The 22,102-nt window shown below is 40.8% G+C and overlaps 1 protein-coding gene across 3 annotated transcripts; it reads right to left on the bottom strand.

Annotated features, from left to right (window-relative positions):
- Positions 1-2,460: 2,460 nt before the first annotated feature.
- Positions 2,461-20,626, bottom strand: LOC308103781 (cytochrome P450 3A40-like). Of its 3 annotated transcripts, none has more exons than XM_080453948.1 (13): positions 20,517-20,605; positions 8,881-8,974; positions 8,682-8,734; positions 7,794-7,893; positions 6,698-6,811; positions 6,472-6,560; positions 5,304-5,452; positions 4,825-4,952; positions 4,250-4,325; positions 3,686-3,846; positions 3,371-3,597; positions 2,878-3,040; positions 2,461-2,705 (listed from the first exon to the last, which is right to left on the bottom strand). In XM_080453948.1, exons 1-13 carry the CDS (start codon positions 20,585-20,587, stop codon positions 2,607-2,609), a joined length of 1,524 nt encoding a protein of 507 aa, XP_080310074.1. In that variant the 5' UTR covers positions 20,588-20,605; the 3' UTR covers positions 2,461-2,606. The 3 variants fall into 3 exon arrangements, with proteins under 3 accessions (XP_080310074.1, XP_080310073.1, XP_080310075.1); XM_080453947.1 differs by lacking the exon at positions 20,517-20,605 and adding an exon at positions 9,770-9,896; XM_080453949.1 differs by lacking the exons at positions 2,461-2,705; positions 2,878-3,040; positions 3,371-3,597; ... (7 more) ...; positions 8,682-8,734; positions 8,881-8,974 and adding exons at positions 10,963-11,633; positions 11,916-12,078; positions 12,477-12,703; ... (7 more) ...; positions 19,554-19,606; positions 19,775-19,868 and having other exon boundaries at positions 20,517-20,626.
- Positions 20,627-22,102: the final 1,476 nt, after the last annotated feature.

The raw sequence follows: 22,102 nt of genomic DNA, 5'->3' as shown, positions 1-22,102 counted from the left end.
TGTGTTTTTCTCTTCTCTCCCTCCCCATGTAAGGCGTCTTTGGGTACTTAGAAAAAGCACTATATAAATCTGAGATATTATTATTCACAGTCATACAGTAATAGGCTATACATAAAGTGCTTGTTGCCAGTGTTCCAGCAGTGGAGTGTAGATTCACAGTCACACATGATGACAAGAAACAGGAGGTGATCAGTCAGATGTCCACGTGGAGGCGGCATTGGGATATGAGATAGAGACTGAAATGAGTGTATTCACAGTCATAAAGTCATAGAGCCATTGGCACAGTAGCCTACTAAAGTACTTTAGTAAAGCACTAAAGTAAAGTATCTCAAAATAAATGTACTTAAATTACTTTCAACCTTGCAGTTGTGCAGTTCCTCAGAGTTTGTAGGTTATCATTTTTAACTCATTCACTTCACTACAGTGCAAGAATAACCTCACTCCGTCAAATGGAAGAAGCTTGCGACACACATTTTGTTTCACAGCGTACTTGCATCTGAGACTTCGGGCGCAGAATCGATGACAGACGGAGTTTCATTTTTTCAAGCTACTAGGCAGGTGATTGGATGATCCCGCCCCTAGCAGCCGCTGATTGGTTCGTATGCGCAGCGGTTCGGGCAGCTTTACTCTGTGAGCAATCCCAGACCCTCCTTCCTGAAACCAAATGCAATGCAATGCATGAGATTTCCGGAGGGAGGGGGTGTTTACCAGGCTAGTGCAAGAATGCACCAAATTGATTCTCAGATCTCAAAGAAATGTAAATCAGAAGGACTCTGGATGAGGCAATAGATAAATAAACTTTCCAAATCTTTCCCTGATGTTGCAGGAATTAGCAGGATTACATGAAACAGGATAACTAGTGCATCTAATTTAAGAAATTGTAGGCTAACTGTAGCTCAGTTAAAGTTCCCTAAAGTTGAAATTACAGTACGATTATATTATAGGCCTGTATAGAGATTCAACTGTCTCACTACATTTGATAAATAAATAAATAGCTGAAAGCAGTCCAATTAAACATGTGATTTGGAGTAATTATATAGTTTGCATTACAGATTACAGTTTGAGTCAGGTAGTCACTAATCTGTTAAGTGATATTTTGATGTGTTTCTCAGAAACAGATGTTTCTATGGTGTAGGAGGTATATGGACCATCCTAGAAACAGATGTTTCTATGGTGTAGGTATGGACCATTCTAGAGGGTAAACAGATGTTTCTATGGTGTAGGTATGGACCATCCTAGAGGGTAAACAGATGTTACTATGGTGTAGGTATGGACCTTCCTAGAGGGTTTTTTATGTGAGGGGTTGCTCTGTTTATAAACACAGAAAGTACAAGATGGTGGGAAAACGCGGATAGTGGATCTCTATGATTATGGAACAGGAGCAAAAGCCAAAAGAAGAGTGAGTGAAACAGATGTCCACATGGGGGCGGCATTGGGATGTGAAATACCCTCTTAAGTTTTGTTTATGATGCCTTCAACATGTAAGGCACTTATTAATACCTGAGCTGAGAGTCTCTGCCACAAGCGTATTTTGTTTTTTTATTAAATAAATCAAAACAATTCTCTGTATCCTAAAAAAGGACCAAATATAGATTTTAGTTCACTTCACTTCAGTGATTTTGGCACTATATATGTAAAGCCTATTCAAAACCCAAACTCGTCTAACTAAAAAACAGATGATCTGCAAGCTCAAAACACGTCTCGAAGCAACCTTCTATGTTTTTTTATTGTTTTAAAACATAAAGATAAAAACTCCTATAATGACAATGGGCAATAAAAAGGCCGATATTGGGGTGCAAAGGTGATGGCATGTGCATTTGTGGTGTACAGTTTATGATTATTACTCACTCTCTCTTTCTGTCTGCCTTTTTCCCCCATCATGTGTCTTTGCACCATTAGAGTTTACCTATAACCTGTATACTACTGTGATTCTTGGTACAGACAAAAATGTTTCTAAACGTTATGCTTTTTCAAGTGACTGCATTCACTGAAGGACATGCACAAAAAAGATTTCATCTTAAACGTAGAGAACATTTATTTAGGCTACAGCGCACCTATCATCACAACATTAGCAATGTCATTTTGTCACAACACATTTGAGTATGGTTTTGATATGGGTCCTGACGAGTACACAAAGCAATGGATAGTTGGATGCAGTCCCCTGAGGACAGCTTCAACCAGTTTCAGGATTGTAGCCAGACAATGCCCTGAGTGGTCTTCGCCAATATTAAGAGATGTTCAGAGAGCAGTGGCACCTTTGGATGAATAGAGCAGGGTGTACTACTTGCAGTGGACTAGCCTCATTGTCATCAATGGATTGATGTGTAGCTGCGTCAACAGAAGGTCAAATTAAGTTTGGGTCGTCTTCCTGACATACATAAGTTCAAATAACATTAGGGGTCTAACCTACAAGGATACAGTACATCTTAAGCTAGATATTATTCCACACCAGAGGGCAAATGGTTGGCAACAGCAATTTATTCCACATAAAGACATTTCTAAACACAGTATCTATTTTGATAGTGTTACAGAAAGTATTATGTTCAATGCCCCTTCCTACGCCAAGAATTCCTGGTACTGTCTTCCAGTTCAGTACCAGCTTCAGTTTAATTGGTGATTTTGGCATTAGCAGGGCGTGGCACCAGCTTCAGTTTAACTGGACGTTTTGGCATCAGCATCATCTGGTTATCCATCTCCAAAGGAATCTATGAGCAAATGACACAAGCAGAGATAGGATGGGAACAAATGAAACCACTTACAAAAATGTAGCTTTTGTTATTTTAACTCTAAAGGAGTCACTGTTTTTTTTATTTTGTGAAAATGTAACTTACAGCACCGTTAACAGTTTATGTAAAACAAAGACATTCACAGTCTCACCTCTGTCTCTTTGCCCGCAGAGAAGCTAAACTTCTGCAGGATCTCTACTAAGGCCAGTTTCATCGACACCAGAGCGAAGCGCATTCCAATACAGTTCCTTGGCCCCGTGCCAAAAGGCATGTAGGTGTACGGGTCGATCGAGTCCTTGTTCTCTTTGCTGAATCTGACGATAAACAATAATAGCAAGGTATAGTGAAAGGTTTCTTGCCGTGTTGGTTCGTTTCATGTGAATAATCGATTGGTGGCACATATAAATACAACAGGCACACAGAAACAATTGCACGCGCGCACACACGCGCACACACACACACACACACAAACACGCACGCACGCACGCACGCACGCACGCACGCACGCACGCACGCACGCACGCACGCACACACACACACACACACACACACACACACACACACACACACACACACACACACACACACACACACACACACACACACACACACACACACACACACACACACACACACACACACACCTCTCAGGTTTAAACTCCTCTGGGTTGGGCCACAGTGCAGGGTCCCTGTGTAAGGGCCATATGGGTACCATGACAACCGTATCTTTTGGAATTGTTAAGCCGTTGATCTTCACAGATGCCTTGGCGACACGTTCCAGACGCACGACGATGGGGAACAACCGGAGAGACTCGTTGATCACACTGTCCAGGTACTCCATGTGCATCAGCGCCTCGTACTGGACTGGAGCCTGCAGGACAACAAGCACTGGGTTGGTGTGTGATCCACAGCACTGGAAAATTAAGTGGTTGAAGAGCACCAAGTTGTCTACTTCTTACCTGGTCAGGGAAGGTGGTATCTATCTCCTCCTGCAGACGTTTCATGACGTGAGGGTTTGTCGCCAAGTTGTAGCCCAAGAAGCTGAGAGAACTGCTTGTGGTTTCATAGCCAGCAAAGATGAAGATCATCGCCTGAGAGAGAATCTCATGGTCGCTCAAACCTGAGGGGACAAGAATTAGACGTGATTGATAAATGATAACAGATGCTCTTTCTGTGTGTCTGTGTCAGATCACGTCCATACAGCTTTAGCGTTAGTTAGCATTGACTTTAATCACTTGAACCCTAGCATCCCTATTCTGGGCCTATCATAATAGGCAAACAGTCTGCGAAAAAAACAGATCTACAAGCTCACAACGCCTTGCGTTACAACACCTTGCGAGCTTGTAGATCTTGTAGATGTATTTTACAGTATACGGTTTACATTCTTCTGTGCAGAAGGCTATGACAACTAACTACATTGGGGGGTTCTTTCTGCTGTTAACAACCAAGTAATGAGTCAAGTCACGTCGAGTCAAATCACGTCGAGTCGTGCCAGTACCATGCAGTAGAAGAGCAATAGTCACCTTTAATTGGTTCCTCTTCCTTGCGGTTGTTGCCTTTTTGGGAGTCAATCATCAACTGAAGGAAGTCTACCCGACTCTGAAAACACATTTATTACACATTTATTACACATTTATTACACACACACACACACACACACACACACACACACACACACACACACACACACACACACACACACACACACACACACACACACACACACACACACACACACACACACACACACACACGCACGCCCACACGCACACACATACATGCTCACACGCACGCACATGCACACGCACACGCACGCACGCACACACGCATGCACGCACGCACACACACACACACACACACACACACACACACACACACACACACACACACACACACACACACACACACACACACACACACACACACACACACACACACACACGCACACGCACACAAAGTCATACCATGTCCACTTTTAGCTCAAGGACTACACTGGAAGTAAGCCTTTAACATTTTATTTTTATTATCCTAATAATTTTTTCGGAATGTTTGTTTCTTTAATAATTGTCAAAAATAACTAAAATAAAGTAAACCATACTTTGTTTGCAGTGGCCTCGCGGCTGGTCTTGATCTTCTGCAGTGCAGAGTAGAAAAAGTCAAGGACGGATCGGGGGACGAAAGAAAACTCCATTTTCTCAAAGATGGGACCCAGGAAGGGGAAGAAAGCTGAACATGGATATTAGAGATAAAAATGCCTTAAAGTTGACTCTGTTGGATTTCAAGTATCTGCAAGTTGAGAGTTTCATACCATCATGAAATTAATGGGATCCAGGGGCTTCAACACAAATCACCACTGAGTATAAATGTCAATTCACCATGAGTTGTAGTCAATGGGTTAAACATGCTAGACCACCAGGATGGTCCTCCTACAGAGCGTGAGAATTAACTTGCATGGGTCCATGTCTTTTTCTTATTAACAGTTAAATCCACACTCTGACATTCTCTGATCAGTTGGAAGAGTTAGAAGAAGTTGCCAGGTTAGATAGAGACAATATATATAAAAACAACTTTTCCTACCAACTGCTAGGAAGAGCGGGTCAAACAGGCTGAACTTCAGCATCTTCTTGATGTTGGTGACAAAGGGATCTGTTGGGTTGTTAAGTGAGTCCATGTCTATACTAAACGATGTGCTGGCCACCACGTCCATACTGTAGGCTCCAAAAAACCTGGAAAACACGCGCGTGCACACACGCACGCACGCACACACGCACGCACAGACAGACAGACAGACAGACAGACAGACAGACAGACACACAGACACACACACACACACACACACACACACACACACACACACACACACACACACACACACACACACACACACACACACACACACACACACACACACACACACAAGGAGTCAGGCTTGAAAACGTGAGGTTGTGTGGACCAGTGGTGGAAAGTAACTAAGTACATTTAATCAAGTACTGTACTTAAGTACAATTTTGAGGGTATTTGAGTGAGTATTTCCAATTTCCAATACTTCCTTTGTAGATTTGGATTATTATTACAAAACATACATTAACCACTTCAGCCCTATATACATTTCGGCCATTTGAAAATAGCCGATCTACAAGCTCACAATGCGTCACCATGCGACGGATTGAGAGCTTGTAGATCTGCTATTTTCAAAAGATTTTTATACATTTGAAAACTTGTAATGGTACATTCTAGCCTGACACTCAGCCTGAATTTTCATTTCGTTTCACGTTTGAACATTATTCAGTCTGAAAGCCCTCTCAATGCAGCGGAGTTCTGAGATGGGGGCGTGGCCAAAGTGGGACTCCACTATGAACCAACGCGATTGGTTCATACTGGATTGTCCCGATCCCGATTCGTCGTACAGATTTTCAACCGAGAAACACCCTCCTTCGAAAGCGTCACCAGACCCTGAATGCTAGGCAAAGGATTCAGGGGGTGGAGCCAGGCTAGGTACATTCTGCATAATGTTTACTTTTACTTTTGGTACTTTTACTTTTGGTACTTTAAGTACATTTTGATGCCGATACCTTTATACTTTTACTCAAGCACATTTTGAATTCGGGACTTTTACTTGTAACATTGTAACAGAGTATTTCTACATTGCAGTATTGATACTTAAGTAAAACATTTGAGTACTTTTTCCACCACTGGTGTGGACATTGTTCATGTACGTGTGGTGCAGTGTGAGCGTGATTCTTACTCCTTCAGTTCTAAGGCTTCATCCTTGTCAGCTTTCCTCTTCATACTGCTGACCAGGTTAGCTGAGTGGTGTTTCATTATGCCAAACATCTGAGGCAACAGAGGAGCAACACACTTCATGAATGGAGAAGTTACTCTGGTGCTCCTAGTGTGTGTGGACTTCATCCAGTGTTTAGTTACTGTACAGGACTTGTTGAACCAGTGTGTGTGGAGATACTGTACTGTACCTCCTTCAGTCGTCCAGAGGTGAATGTGGGAGACAGGATACCACGGATTCTCCTCCACTGGTCATCCTCAGCGATGCTCACGGCATCATACATTGGCCCGTTCAAATGGAAGTTCTGTAACACATTGTGGTACAGGAACAAACAACTGATCCAACAGAATCATCTATCTACAGGATCTATCTGTAGTGAGAGAGCTGTTGTGGCCGGGTCTTGTTTGGGGAACTACATATAGCCCCTCTGTTTTTGGGAGTGCGTCCTCACGCTACACACTTCAGGCCGTTCACGATGCACGTCTTTATGTCCCTCACGCGAAAACCTCCTCCCTGTCCTGCCGACTAGGCCAGATGTAGTGATTCGTACTCCAGTCTCCCACTTGGCAAACCGACACACAACCCATCGTGCCAATAGAGCTCAGCTCAAATGGCAGAGCTGTTATGGCCAGTTCTTGTCTGGGGAACTACATATCTATCTACAATGTATTGTACCCTGCGAGAGATTGAGAGCATAACCTCATTCTAAATATTTATTTGCTAATAAATCAAGTGAGAATTAGGGTACATTTCACAGACTCGCTGCCACGTTCTGAAAATGCAAAATGCAAAAACATTCAATGCAAAAATCAATGGATAGGAGGGACCGCTGCTTTGTGGGGAGGTGGGGAAAGCAAAATGCGAAGCTTTAAAGTTGAGAATGTTAACTTTTACGCTTAGAGACTGTGAGCGACAAGCCAGTCAGAGCCATGCTGTGTTCTGAAATAGGCATGGAGTAGGCATACAGTATTACTGAGTACACTTGACACCACAGAAAGAGACTATATCAGCCGGGCGCAGCTACTCGCTCTGATTCACTCGGATCAAAGGAACGCTTGCTGGAGCACAGCTCGCATATTTACCTTTAGGGTGGCCCTTCATACTGGGATTTGGTTTCAACGCAGTGGGTTTGTTAGTGCTTGTTCTAGGCAGCCCATTCAATTCATTTAGATTTCACCAGAGGTACAGTATCAGTAGGCAGAGATCAGATCACTGATTGCATGGCTGTAAGGTGAGACTACTTGTCCATTGGCTTTTTGTGCATAATGGTGAGTGTGTGCATTTACCCTGCGATTGGTGAATATAGAGTAGCACTCCTTAACGAGGACTGCCTTCACCATGGCAGGATCTGTGATACACAGCACTGGCTGGCGGCCATCATAGATGCTGGAAAACAAACACTTCAGTAGCACTGAATCACAAACATCACACTCGCCTTTAGATGCGTACACACACAAATATTAGTAATAATATTAAACTCTTGTTGTCCCAGAGGATGATTTGTTTTCACAGCATGTTCAACATAGAAACACAGATATAAACACAGCAGCATACCCATAAAGACAATACATTGTACATCCAGTTTGTTTCAATGCTGCAATGGCGCAATCATAGACATATAAAGGTAGACGCCTCCTTCGGCTCTGAGGCATTGGTATCTCGGGCACCATTTTAGAGTAGGCAAGCTTCCGCGTGTGTCACAGAAGGGGGCATTCGGTAGGCCAATCAGAGGCAGGTGGGGGCGGGTCTTTTCGTAAGAGGCAGCCGCGCAGCAAAAGTCAGTTAGACGCGTTGTGATTGGCCAGTAGTATACGCGCTGTGATTGGCCAGTAGTCTACGCGTTGTGATTGGCCAGTAGTCAACGCGCTGTGATTGGCCAGTAGTCACTTTAGTTTGAATGGTAGCTTGCCTACTCTAAAATGGCGACCGCGATACCAGTCGCTCCAACGAGGTATCTAGGTTTCTATATCTATGGGCGCAATGGCTGCAATGAGCTTTCCCCCATTTTGCAGTGCTATATCTCTGTCCAGGTGGCAGTAATGTGAAGTGACGATCGAGGGGGTGAAGACCAATGCTTTTGGAGGTAGTATGTGTGATGCTGCTGGTAAGTTTATTTTTGTTGTCAATAAACAGGCAGGCAGCTCTGAAAGTAAGAGGTGGAAGTAAATACTCACCCCCATGTTTTTCCATACTTGTTGAAGCAGTCCATATCGTAATTAGTGAATCCCTAGGTGTGAACAATAACATAAATCATATAGTGTGAATGGCTAATGTAGCAAATAAATTGTTAACACTTTGTACAGAAGCTATGGAGATCATTTGCATGCGCACAAAAGGGAATGTGCTCTGATATATAACAAAAAAGTGTCCAACCTTCCTATAAGCCAGCATGGTGCCAAATAAAGGGATGGGAGTAGGGCCCGGAACGCCCAGCCTCTTAAACGTCCCATAGGGCCAATATAAGTAGCTGTGTGCAAAGAATAATAATGAAAAATAATGCTTAGAAAATGTAAAAGACAGGACTTCAACTTTTACACATGCACACACACACACACACACACACACACACACACACACACACACACACACACACACACACACACACACACACACACACGTTTTCAGTGGTGGAAATAGTACTCAAATGTTTTACTTAAGTAAAAGTATCAATACTGCAATGTAGAAGTACTCTGTTACAAGTAAAAGTCCAGAATAAAACATTTACTTGAGTAAAAGTAGAAAAGTATTGGTATCAAAATGTACTTAAGGTACCAAAAGTAAAAGTACCACAAGTAAGACGCGCGAACACTGGAGGCGAACGCAGATTGACTGTGGCTGCCATATTTCAACCACACTGTAGTAGTGCACTCTGCCGCACTCTGTCGGCTGTATACAGGCAGTGCAGCTGCTGGCATTTGAGCACGGAGTTTCGAGTCACATGGGGGCGCGAGCCAATGAGAGAATGAGAGCGTGAACACAGACGGAAAGATCATAAATATGGGATTGACACACACCGCAAGCACGATGATATAGTAAGCTCCACTTGGTCGGAGGCGCGGCTTCGCCGTGCCTCCTTCCGCGTTCACAAAAAATGTGATTAATAATAATTATTAGACAATGTAAAAGACAGGACTTCAACTTCAACTTTTAAAACATCCTCGCACACAAACAAACACACACGCACGTACGCACGCACGCACGCACGCACGCACGCACGCACGCACGCACGCACGCACATTATATAATATCGAGAGACTCCTACACTAGAAGCAGGGTGAACACGGCCACCAGGAGAGTCCACGTCTCAGCAGAGAAATACGGCAAGAAGTCCATCTCTCAGCTACGTCTGTCTCTTCTCCCTGGAGGCGCAAGTCTGAACAAAATCCAAACTTATGTTATTCTCCTCAGGTAACCTCCCTGGGAGGGGTAACCAAGTGAGAGATCAACCTGAATCAACAATGAATGAGCAGAGAGGCCAGCAGGTGAATCATTGACTAATTAAACATTAGTCGATGATTCACCTGCGTGTCGTGACATGTTTTGAGCTTGTAGATGTGTTGTTTTCATGGAGCCGCCACCGCTGTATGATGGACTATAAACAGCATGAACATAATCATTTAATTAGACCAGCAGATGATAGCCACTCCTGAATATCTTCTGTTATCACATACCTCGCGTGTGAAAGGGACCAATAACATTTACATTTCAGGATTATCTGATGACATTTGGATGCTTGCAATTAAGAGTTTTCCTGGGGTGAAAGATTCCTCAAATCTAATAAAAACCCTTTTGATGGTTTTAAGAAAAAAAATACATGATTGAGTCTTTTTCTTTGGCTAATGGTCTCACACTTTCCATGATATTTAGTTATCTCAATGTGCAAATCTCAGGATATAGTTCTTGCCTCGAGCATTCAGTTTATTTTATTTCATTTTATTGACACACACACACACACACACACACACACACACACACACACACACGCACACTACACCCTTGCACTTTTACAATGTGAGATAGATGTAAGAGTGCTGTGAACATATGAGCCGGTCGTGTTCTACATCAGATCAAGAACAAATGTATTAAGCAGAATAAACCAATGTTTTTTTCTGCTTGAAAAAGACCCTGAACAAGACCTCAGCGGTCAAAACGTTGGTTTGTTCTGCCTCGTGGGTACGAGTTGTACAACTTCTTCTTTTGATTTTAATCTTATGCACAGTGGCATTCATACTGGAGTGCACACCTTCCTTTCGTTTGTATGTTTAGCTTACGTTTAGATAAACAGTTGAGCTAACTGTGGTTACCATTTTTTTTTTTAATGTTCTATATCTGTATGTATCTTATATGGACCCCAGGAAGATTAGCTGTCGCCCCGGTGTCAGCTAATGGGGATCCATTTAATAAACAATAAACAATAAACCATGGTTATATATTGCATTTTATTTTTATGCAGGCCAAGGTCAAGGAATGTTTTGCTGTACAAATAGCCTCTATAAAATGTTATCACAATTTACAATGTAGGCATTTAGCAGACACTCTTATCCAGACAGAGACGTACAATAAGCAAGGTAAACACACAATCAAAGGCAAAGAGACAGTGTAGTAGTGCCTCAGTAAACAAGGATCGAAGGTAAACCAAGAACGGTGCCAAGAACCTAGTATCAGTCTAAAAAATATACTATCAAAAATAATCTGTACATTGAAACTATAGGATTAGGTACACAATGAACCTAGCACCTGTCTAAATAACAGGCTAAATTGCATTGTATTATCAGTTCTGTGAACATTTATTTGTATTTACTTAATGCAAAAAAAAAGTTTAAAATATGGAAGGCCAAATAGTATGCTTTCTGATTTGTTATTATTTAGCTGTAAAAAGTTTTGAGGCATAGATCAGTGTAAATAATCTAAACATGCTTTGAGAGGTTGTTTTTTTTGGCAACCAGAATCCTGAGAATGTATGGGCAGGTAGAGTTATATAATTATCATCAGTATAACAGTGGAAATCATGTAGAATGAGAATAACCAGCTGGTCATTTGGCATCACCGGCGGGGCGTGGCACCAGCTTCAGTTTAATTGGTCGTTTTGGCTGCAACAGGCCCTGGGAATCCATCTCAAAGGGAATCTATTAAGCAAATGACAAAAGCAAGAGATATAGGATGTGAACAAAATGAAACCACTTATAAAACGTATAACTTTTGATATTTTAATTCTGGTGGTGAAAGTAGTTAGGGGGACGGATGAGTGAACAGCCATTGGAATGTCGTTATTTTGTCACTTCAGCAACTTCAGTGCAGTCTGTGGCAATTTATAGGCACATGATTCGGATTCTGTTGATACTTTTCTACCTTGTTCACAAGGCATTCTCATAACAGTATACGTAAAACAAAGACATTCACAGTCTCACCTCTGTCTCTTTGCACACAGAGAAGCTAAACTTCTGCAGGATTTCTACTACGGCCAGTTTCATCATCACCAGAGCGAAGCGCATTCCAATACAGTTCCTCGGTCCCGCGCCAAAAGGCATGTAGGTGTACGGGTCGATCGAGTCCTTGTTCTCTTTGCTGAACCTGATGGTAAACAACAACAACAGCAAGCAAGGTATAGTGAAAGGTTTCTTGCTGTGTGTGCATTCGTTTCATGTGAATAATCTATTGGTGAAAGTAGCACACATTAATACAATGGGCACACAAACAAACACGCACGCATAGTCGCACACACACACTCCTTGACATGTTTCACTTTACTGTTTGATTTATTTTTATCCTGGCTCTCCCTGTCCCCCTGCCCTCTTATTCTTTTCTCTTCATGAAAATAACAACAACAACGATGGCGTTTTTTCACACACACACACACACACACACACACACACACACACACACACACACACACACACACACACACACACACACACACACACACACACACACACACACACACACACACACACACACACACACACACACACCTCTCAGGTTTAAACTCCTCTGGGTTGGGCCACACGGCAGGGTCCATGTGTAAGGGGTATATGGGTACCACGACGACCATATCTTTTGGAATCTTGAAGCCATTGATCTCCACGGTTGCCTTGGCAACACGTTCCAGACGCAAGGCGATGGGGTACAACCGTTGAGACTCGTTGATCACGCTGTCCAGGTACTCCATGTGCATCAGCGCCTCGTACTGGACTGGAGCCTGCAGGACAACAAGCACTGGGTTGTTGTTACAACACTCCCATTTAGCCGTGAGTATGAGCATTATTTGGAGTGTCAATGGTAGCATTTCATTGAACATTACATGGTATTTAACTTGGTAGGTTTGGTCCTATAGTCGACGAAGACTTTGTTAGTTGATTAGTCGTTTTCATGCTTTTTTTTCCAGCATGTGCACCAATTGTAAATTCTAGATTACCCTTTAATTCTAACTTTAAAAAGCCAACATTAGCCATTGTGATTATAGAATATTTAGTTCTCAACAGATTATTAATCGAATTTGTTTAGTCAAAGACAGACACTTTGCACCCTGCATTAGTTACAGCCTGTTATCTGCGTCTTACTGTTTGTATATACCTGATTAGGGAAGGTGGTATCTATCTCCTCCTGCAGATGATTCTTACTGTTTGTATATACCTGGTTAGGGAAGGTGGTATCTATCTCCTCCTGCAGACGTTCCATGATGTGAGGGTTTTTTGCCAATTCATAGGCCAAGAAGGTGAGAGAACTGCTTGTGGTTTCATAGCCAGCAAAGATGAAGATCATCGCCTGAGAAAGAATCTCATGGTCGCTCAGTCCTGAAGGGACAAGAACACAAAAATAATAAACAGATGTTCTTCCTGCACTTCTATATCAGGTCATTTCCGTATAGGGCATAGCAGTGGCGGTCATGTTGTGGTGCCACAGATAGAAAGCCCATTCATTTCCCCCACATAGACATTTCCGAAAATATTCATATAAATTATGTTTAGCCTGGAACAAAGCCGTCCAGGCTCCTGGTGAATCATGACCATGACACATTTGATTCTGTGTCAAAATTTGAAAACGGCAAAAAAAGGGTATTTAATGTAGTAGCCTATATAATATAATTAAAAATTAAAAATATTTTTTGGACACAGAATCAAATATTTAATAGTCATGATTCGCCAGAAGCCTGGCTTGGTTCCAGGCTTAAAATAATTTATATAAATATTTTCGGAAATCTCTATTGGAAAAATGAATGGGGTTTCTATCTGTGGAACCATTGTTTTGGCGTCCCGATAGTCAGGTGGTTAGACATCATATACCACATGGGTGCAACGCTCTGATCAGCTAATCGGAATCCTCGTTTCGATTCCTGGCCAGCCGGACCATTTGCTGAATGTCATTGTCCTACTCTCTCTCCACATTTCCTATCTCTCTCTCTCCACTTTCCTTGTCAATAAAGGCTTGAAAAAAACGACACAATACTTTAGATCTACATGAGCTTGTAAATCTGCTATTTTCAGAGCACAACACCTGAGCGCAACCAAACATATTTGAATTGTCTTTTAGTTCTACTGGATCTCTTCTCCACTAGTCCCTCCCTAAAATTTCAGTCTAATTCTTGTTTGTTGACGAAATTGTCAGTATACTTAGTCTTAGCTTTAGTCATCAGCTTAATTTTTATTTAGTTTTTAAGGTAGTCGACGAACATTTTTCGTCATAGTTTTAGTCGACAAAATTAACAGTGGAGTGGAGTTGTGCCAGTACAATTCAGTGGAAAAGCAGTAGTCACCTTTAATTGGTTCATCTTCCTTGTTGCCTTTTTGGGAGTCAATCATCAACTGAAGTAAATCTATGCGACTCTGAAAAACATAAACTACTTTGTATTACACAATTTAATCAAACGCACGCGCGCACATACAATGCACACACACACACACACACACACACAAACACACACACACACACACACACACACACACACACACACACACACACACACACACACACACACACACACACACACACACACACACACACACACACACACACACACACACACACGTTAAATCAATGTAATGTGTCTGTAATAAATAAATAAACAAAACTAAAGTAAACCATACTTTGTGTGCAGTGGCCTCACGGTTGGTCTTGATCTTTTGCAGTGAAGAGTAGAAAAAGTCAGTGACGACGGTGGGGAAAAAAGAAAACTCCATCTTCTCAAAGATGGGACCCAGGAAGGGGAAGAAAGCTGAAAATTGGCAGAAAGTAACACATCATGACTACACACAAAAATCCTCAGAGTAAACTTTACTCAGAGAGTGTACTAATGGACCCGTAAGATTTTACTGTATAAAATGTAATTGGATAATCACGCTTTATTTTTAGATCTCACATTTTTAGTATTTTGTTCCGATTTTCTCATTAAAACGTTAAAATCACCTGAATGACTGAGTCAAAGTTGGTTAAAACATGTGGCGTTAATACGGTAAGTTTTCATTGTTTGAATTTCATTCATATATCAGTCTTTTCTCCTGTGAATATTTTTGATTATATTTTTCAAATCAATCCATATAGTTCCAAACCCTCAGGAAGTCTTGAAAAAAAGAAAAGTCTGTTCATTCTGATGGATTTCAAGTTTCGAGATTGGTTAAAACAAACCTTAACCTGTGTTTGATTGGCTGCGGCCCTAGACAAAAATACTATAGGAACGTCTCCGCCCCGGACCTCCGGTCCACTAGGGGGCGAGACAAAAAATAAATCCTACCAACTGCGAGGAACAGCGGGTTAAACAGGTTGAACTTCAGCATCTTCTTGATGTTGGTGACGAAGGGATCCGTTGGGTTGTTGAGGGAGTCAATGTCTACACTAAACGATGTGCTGGCCACCACGTCCATACTGTAGGCTCCAAAAAACCTGGAGAACACACACAAACACACACACACACACACACACACACACCAGGCTTGAAAACGTGAGGCTATGTGGATACTGTAGGCTCCAAAACACCTTGAAGACACACACACACACACACACACCAGGCTTGAAAACGTGAGGTTATGTGGACATTAATTAAATGTACAAAAACGAATTTCACCCACTTTTTTACATTGTAAACCTGTGATGTGACAATAAAACTGATTCTGATTCTGAAATATCAGTGTAAGTAACGTGTAAATAAAGTGACTAAAGGAGGGTGTATTTTCTCTAAGCAAAAACCGACGTGCAATTCACAAAGGGGTGTTGTCACAGCTGGCTCTGGCCATGACAAATTTTGGGGAGTAGACCAGGGTGAAGGTAAAGCAAATATATATTTATTAAATAAGGCCTAATAACAAACAACTAAAAAGACAGTGAACAGAACATATTAACGGATCCTATGAGGTGTGGAGTCAATAAATCAGTAGTGTAGATGTTGAGCATAGTGTGGTGCGAGGTGTGTGGATGGAAAGTAACATCAAACATAATAATAATAGGGGCATGGGGGTAGAGCTGGTGGACACAGCAGGTCTGTTCTCCTCTGGATCTCAACAGGGACTAGCAGAGGCAGGCATTTTATAGGCTCCTGGAGGCACCGGGCCCAGGTGCTCTCCAATGAGCCATCAGACCAGGAGGCCCCACCCTGCTCACCTATAGGACAAGGGTTAATGGCCTGAAGGTCAGAGGCACGTTCATATGGAAGATGCTTTGCATTGCTCCACGCCCCCATTCAAGACCACAAAGCTGTTTACACTCACAATATGGGTGTAAACAGCTTAGTGAATCGGGCTCATGTACATGTGGTGCAGTGTGAGTGTGATTCTTACTCCTTCAGTTCTAAGGCTTCATCCGTGTCAGCTTTCCTCTTCATACTGCTGACCAGGTTAGCTGAGTGGTGTTTCATTATGCCAAACATCTGAGGCAACAGAGGAGCAACACACTTCATGAATGGAGAAGTTACTCTGGTGCTCCTAGTGTGTGAACAGTGTGGACTTCATCTAGTGTTTAGTTACTGCACAGGACTTGTTGAACCAGATTAGGGTGTGGAGACACTGTAGGCCTACTCAATGGTGGAAAAAGTACTCACCTGTTTTACTTACTGTACAGTAAACTGTACTAAACTGTAAGTAAAAGTATCAATACTGCAATGTAGAACTACTCTGTTACAAGTAAAAGTCCGGAATTCAAAATGTACTTGAGTAAAAGTACAAAAGTATTGGTATCAAAATGTACTAAAAGTACAAAATATGCAAAATGTCCCATTTCATTTCAAGTTTTCAAATGTATAATGTATAAAAGTCTGAAAATAGCCGATCTACAAGCTCACAATGCGTCGCATTGCGACACATTGTCAGCTTGTAGATCGGCTATTTTCAAATGGCCAAAATGTATACAGGGCTGAAGTGGTTAATGGATGTTTTGTAATAATAATCAAAATCTACAAAGTAACTAGTAACTAAAGTTTTCAAATAATTGTAGTGGAGTAGAAGTTAAAGTACTGACAATTGGAAATACTCCAGTAAAGTACAAATACCCCCAAAAAGTACAGTACTTAAGTAAATGTACTTAGTTACTTTACACCACTGACTGTACTGTACCTCCTTCAGTCGTCCAGAGGTGAACGTGGGAGACAGGATACCTCGGATTCTCCTCCAATGGTCATCCTCAGCAACGGACACAGCATCATACATTGGCCCATTCAAATAGAAGTTCTATTGATTGATTGAATACTTCATTAGTCAGAAATGTAAACAGCACGTGGTACAGTAAGATATTTAGGCTAAAAAGAATAACACAAAAAAGTCCTGGGGACTTGTTTCTAGCGCAAACTAGTGTTTCACAACAAAGTAATTGTAACAGAATTTATTCACCATACATCATTTCTTTAAGGTGTCCAGAACACCATACTAAAAGTCCTAAGAAATCCTAGTTGCGGAAATATGTTTCAGTGTGTGCAGTGGAGTAACTAATTTTTTTTCCCCTTCCGGTGAAATATTTTCTTTTCTGGCCAAAACGTGTATTTTAGACGTGAGGTGGGGGGCTCCGAGTGTTCCCACTAAGGAAAGTAAGCTTTCAACATCTTAAACAGTCTTTGTTTTGGTGAGTAGCGAAAGTATATTTTTAATTTTTTACTTAAGACGAGAGGCTGTGGCCGCTGCGCTACCGCGGGTGTGCGTGCAACGGCTCGAAAGTAGTGAATGGGAAATTTACTTAACTCAAAAAGTTAATGTCAAGTCCTGTAATTGACATCAATCCAAAATGGCCACCAATTTTGGTCAAAAAGACATAAAATGATGGTGAGTCCAATTTTCATTCGTCTGAGATTTTAATTGACTTCTAAATACATTTTGAGGAGAGGAATTCAGATAAAATATCATAAAAATATTTTTTTTGCCATTTTTAACCAATATAACAGAACTACAGGATGTTATTACCAGATAGTCTAGCAAACTAGCATTTCACATTAAAGTAATTGTAAAAAAAAAAAATGTTTCTCCATACATCATTTCAAAGAGGTGTCCAGAACAACATACTAAAAGCCCTAAGAAATCCTAGTTGCGGAAATATGTTTAATTGGCATTAATCCAAGATCCAATTATTGTCAAAAAGCTATGTAAAATTATGGTGAGTCAATGTCAATTAAACATATTTCCGCAACTAGGATTTCTTAGGACTTTCAGTATGTTGTTCTGGTGAAAAACATTCAGTTACAATTACTTGCATGTGAAATGCTGCACCCTGGCCTGTAGTTCTGTTATATTGGTTCAAAAATGGCATTTTTTTTGTGTGGATATTTTATCGGAATTCCTCACCTCAAAATGTAATTGGAAGTCGAACGGATGAAAATTGAACTCCATCATTTTATATGGCTTTTTGACAATAATTGGCGGCCATTTTGGATTGATGCCAATTAAACGTACTTCCGCGACTAGGATTTCTTAGGACTTTTAGTATGGTGTTCTGGTGACTTAAAATAAATGGTCTGTGAAGAAAAAAAAACTGTTACAATTACTTTGTTATTGAGGTCCAAAATGAGCTAGTTTGCCTGGACTAAAATCTCAGAATCTGTCTTGAGAGATTTGGCTAAGCAACACTACTTGTGAATTGGCTTCTTTATATAAGTTATAGAATATAACATAACATAACAATATAACTTTAACCAGGTGACGTTGTGATACGGCGAGTGTGTGCATTTACCCTGCGATTGGTGAATAAAGAGTAGCACTCCTTAACGATGACAGCCTTCACCATGGCAGGATCTGTGATACACAGCACTGGCTGACGGCCATCATAGATGCTGGAAAACACAAAGAAGAAACACTTCAGTTGCACTGAATCCCAAACATTTATTAATTGATTGAATACTTTATTAGACAGAAATGTAAACAGCCCGAGGTACAGTCAGTCAGTTTTGAGTTAAAAGGATAACACAAAAAATCTGTGTCATTTTAAGATTCCTTTGGCTATTAAAAAATTTGCTATGAGCTTGTAGATCTGCAATTTCTGAAAAAGTTGGAAAATGTTTAAATATTTTTTAAAGCGAACATTTGTAACTCAAATCTTTGCTGCTGGGGATTCTAATGTCTTCTAAATTTAAAAAAAAACTTATGTTGCTATAAACTTTTTCATGTCAAGGACCCACAAAATGATATGTATTTGGCCGCAGACCCCCATTTCAAAATATGTTGTTCCAGGGACCCCCCAGAAGCAAAGATTTGAGATACAAATGTTCGCTTTAACAAATATATAAATTCAAAGATTTGCACATTTTTTCACATTTTTTAAAAGTATTTTAAAGCCAAAGTATTAAATAATGGTTTAAGTGGTTACACAGATGCGTTCCCGGTCTTAAAGTCATATATATCCTCTCTGTCCAGATGGCAATAATGTGAAGTGAAGTGACAGTTGAGGGGGTGATCAGGGTCATTTGCTGTTGTGAGTGCTACTGTAGGTGTGTGATGGCTCTGTCCTTGGTGACTGAGAGAGTTTGGGTGTGGGAAGACCAATGATTTTAGAGGTATAGTTTTGTGTTTGTTTTTAGTGTCAACAAACTGACAAACAGGCAGGCAGCTCTGAAGGTAATAGGTAGACAGTTAATACTCACTCACCCCCATGTTTTTCCATACTTGTTGAAGCAGTCCATATCAAAATCAGTGAATCCCTACGTGTGAACAATAACATAAATCATAATAGAGAGTGAATGGCTAATGTGGCAAATCGGTTGTTATCATTTCAAACATGTACATTATGGTGTATACACTATGGAGGCCATTTCCACACAAGGGAATATTCACAAAAAAATGCTTAAATGGACAGCGGAGTTTCCAACCTTTCTATAACCCAGCATGGTGCCAAAGAAAGGGATCGGTGTAGGGCCCGGAACGCCCAGCCTCTTGAACGTCCTATAGGGCCAACATAAGTACCTGTGTGCAAAGAATTATTAGATCATTTAAATGATGGGACTTCAACTTCTTAAAAACACAGAGCTAACACACACACACACACACACACAGTGGTGGAAAAGGTACTCAAATGTTTTACTCAATTCTGCAATGTAGAAGTACTCTATTACAAGTAAAAGTCTGGTGTTCAAAATTTACTTGAGTAAAAGTACAAAGGTATTGGTATCAAAATGTACTAAAGTACCAAAAGTAAAAGTACTGCAAGGTTTGAAAATAGCCTAGGTATAAAATAGGGCTAAAGTGGTTAATGTATGTTTTATAATCTACATTTAATTTTCACCTGCAAAGTAACTAGTAACTAAAGTTTTCAAATAATACAGTGGAGTAAAAGTACAATATTTGCCTCTGAGATGTAGTGGAGTAGAAGTAAAAGCATAGAAAATTGGAAATACTCCAGTACAGTAAAAGTAGCCTACCTCAAAATTGTACTTAAGTACAGTACCTGAGTAAATGTACTTAGTTATTTTACACCACTTTACACCACGAGCGCGCGTGCGCACACGCACACACACACACACACACACACACACACACACACACACACACACACACACACACACACACACACACACACACATTCTGTAAAATATCATAAAGAGAGACTCCTACACTAGAAGCAGGGTGACCACAGCCACCAGGAGAGTCCACGTCTCAGCAGAGAAATACGGCAGGAAGTCCATCTCTCAGCTACGTCTGTCTCTTCTCCCTGGAGGAACAAGTCTGAACAAAATCCAAACACATGTTGTTCTCCTCACCTCCCTGGGAGGGGTAACCAAGTGAGAGGTCAACCTATGAATGAGCAGAGAGGCCAGTGGGTGAATCATTGACCAATCAACATGCATTTCATGAGACCAGAGTGGCCACTCCTGAAAATCTTCTGTTATCACATTGCCTGTGAAAGGGATCAATTCATCATTAATTATCTGATAAGGATGATGACATTTGGATGCTTGTAATTAAGAGTTTTCCAGGGATGAAAGATTCTTCACAGAATGAAACGATTTAAAAAACAATAATAATTGAGACTTTTTTTTGTCTCACAGGATTCCATAAGCAAGTCATGTTTGTTTCATTTTATTGAAATTATTTATTATTTATTATTATTTATCCACCCACTATGTGCGTGGAAAGTGGGGTCCACGCACATAGGGTGGATTTTTTTCCCCACCACCTGGTTTTTCTTCATCCTTGAAGTGTGTGAAATGCTGAAATGATGTCCCATGGGGTTCATTTTTAACCTTTTATTACACATATCCTGAACCCAAACCTGAAAATGGAAGAAATAGAAAAGAGCATAACGTTTGAAGGAAACAACCGGAGACAAATAAATCCCATACAATTTGGACCCAAGGAATAAAGTGGTTATTATTAAGATTCAAGCACATCTTTACTCTTATTATGCTACAGGACAAAAACAGCACAACTGAGCTGAAAATGTTCATATCATATGTTTCTGTTTTTACTAAATAGTTCTTACGTCATTTTCTTAATCCTTGAAGTGTGTATTTTAAGATTCTGTCATGTACCAGACTGAAATAACGTCCAGGGTTCATTTTTAACCCTATATAACACCCAGTTTCCAGGGGGTCCCCAGCAGAATGTGTTAATGTAGCATTGCAATCATTTTCAACCTTACACATTGGCTATTCAAAAAGGTCACCAGAGATTTCGACCCAGGACGATTCGACCCGGACCATTCGACCCGCTCTCGACCCGCTTGGACCTGACTTTTCGACCCGGACCGCGAGAGAGAGAGACAGAGAGAGACATAGAGAGAGAGAGAGAGACAGAGACATAATAATAATAATATGTACATTGATTTACCAAACAATTATTGTGTTGGTGTTTTTATTTACCAAACAATTACAAAGCTAATGGAGGCTAATGACATTCAATCAGACTCAGCCTTTTTGTAATATACATTTTATTTCAATTGTTTTTGTATATACTACTATTTTTGACTTGAAATTGTTTTACACTGCCCTGTTTTGTCAAATAAAATAACAGTTACGTTAATTCATTTCACCTCTTGTGTTGTGTTTAATGATGGGGACTACTGTAGATCTGCTACTTTCAAATGATTTTAGAGGAGAGAAGGACAAAACAGACAACATTACAATAAGGCATACATTATTATTTCATTTAGAAAAGAAGGTTTACAAAAAAACCTTCTTAAAAAAGTATGCAACTGGGGG

This window comes from Gymnoscopelus braueri, assembly GCF_963280865.1.
Source record: "Gymnoscopelus braueri genome assembly, chromosome: 2".
NCBI classification, from domain to species: domain Eukaryota; kingdom Metazoa; phylum Chordata; class Actinopteri; order Myctophiformes; family Myctophidae; genus Gymnoscopelus; species Gymnoscopelus braueri.
The sequence above is the reverse complement of the archived record's forward strand: the minus strand, read 5'-3'. Positions and strand labels throughout refer to the sequence as shown.

What these genes read in the sequence shown, in the direction of transcription:
- LOC308103781 (XM_080453948.1), bottom strand. Translation starts at nt 20,587, where the DNA reads ATGGACTTCCTGCCGTATTTCTCTGCTGAGACGTGGACTCTCCTGGTG. An exon ending in GCGAGGCCACTGCAAACAAA is followed by an intron (nt 4,326 to 4,824) that starts GTATGGTTTACT and finishes ATGTGTTTTCAG; the next exon opens with AGTCGGGTAGACTTCCTTCA. An exon ending in CTGCGGGCAAAGAGACAGAG is followed by an intron (nt 2,706 to 2,877) that starts GTGAGACTGTGA and finishes ATTTGCTCATAG; the next exon opens with ATTCCTTTGGAGATGGATAA.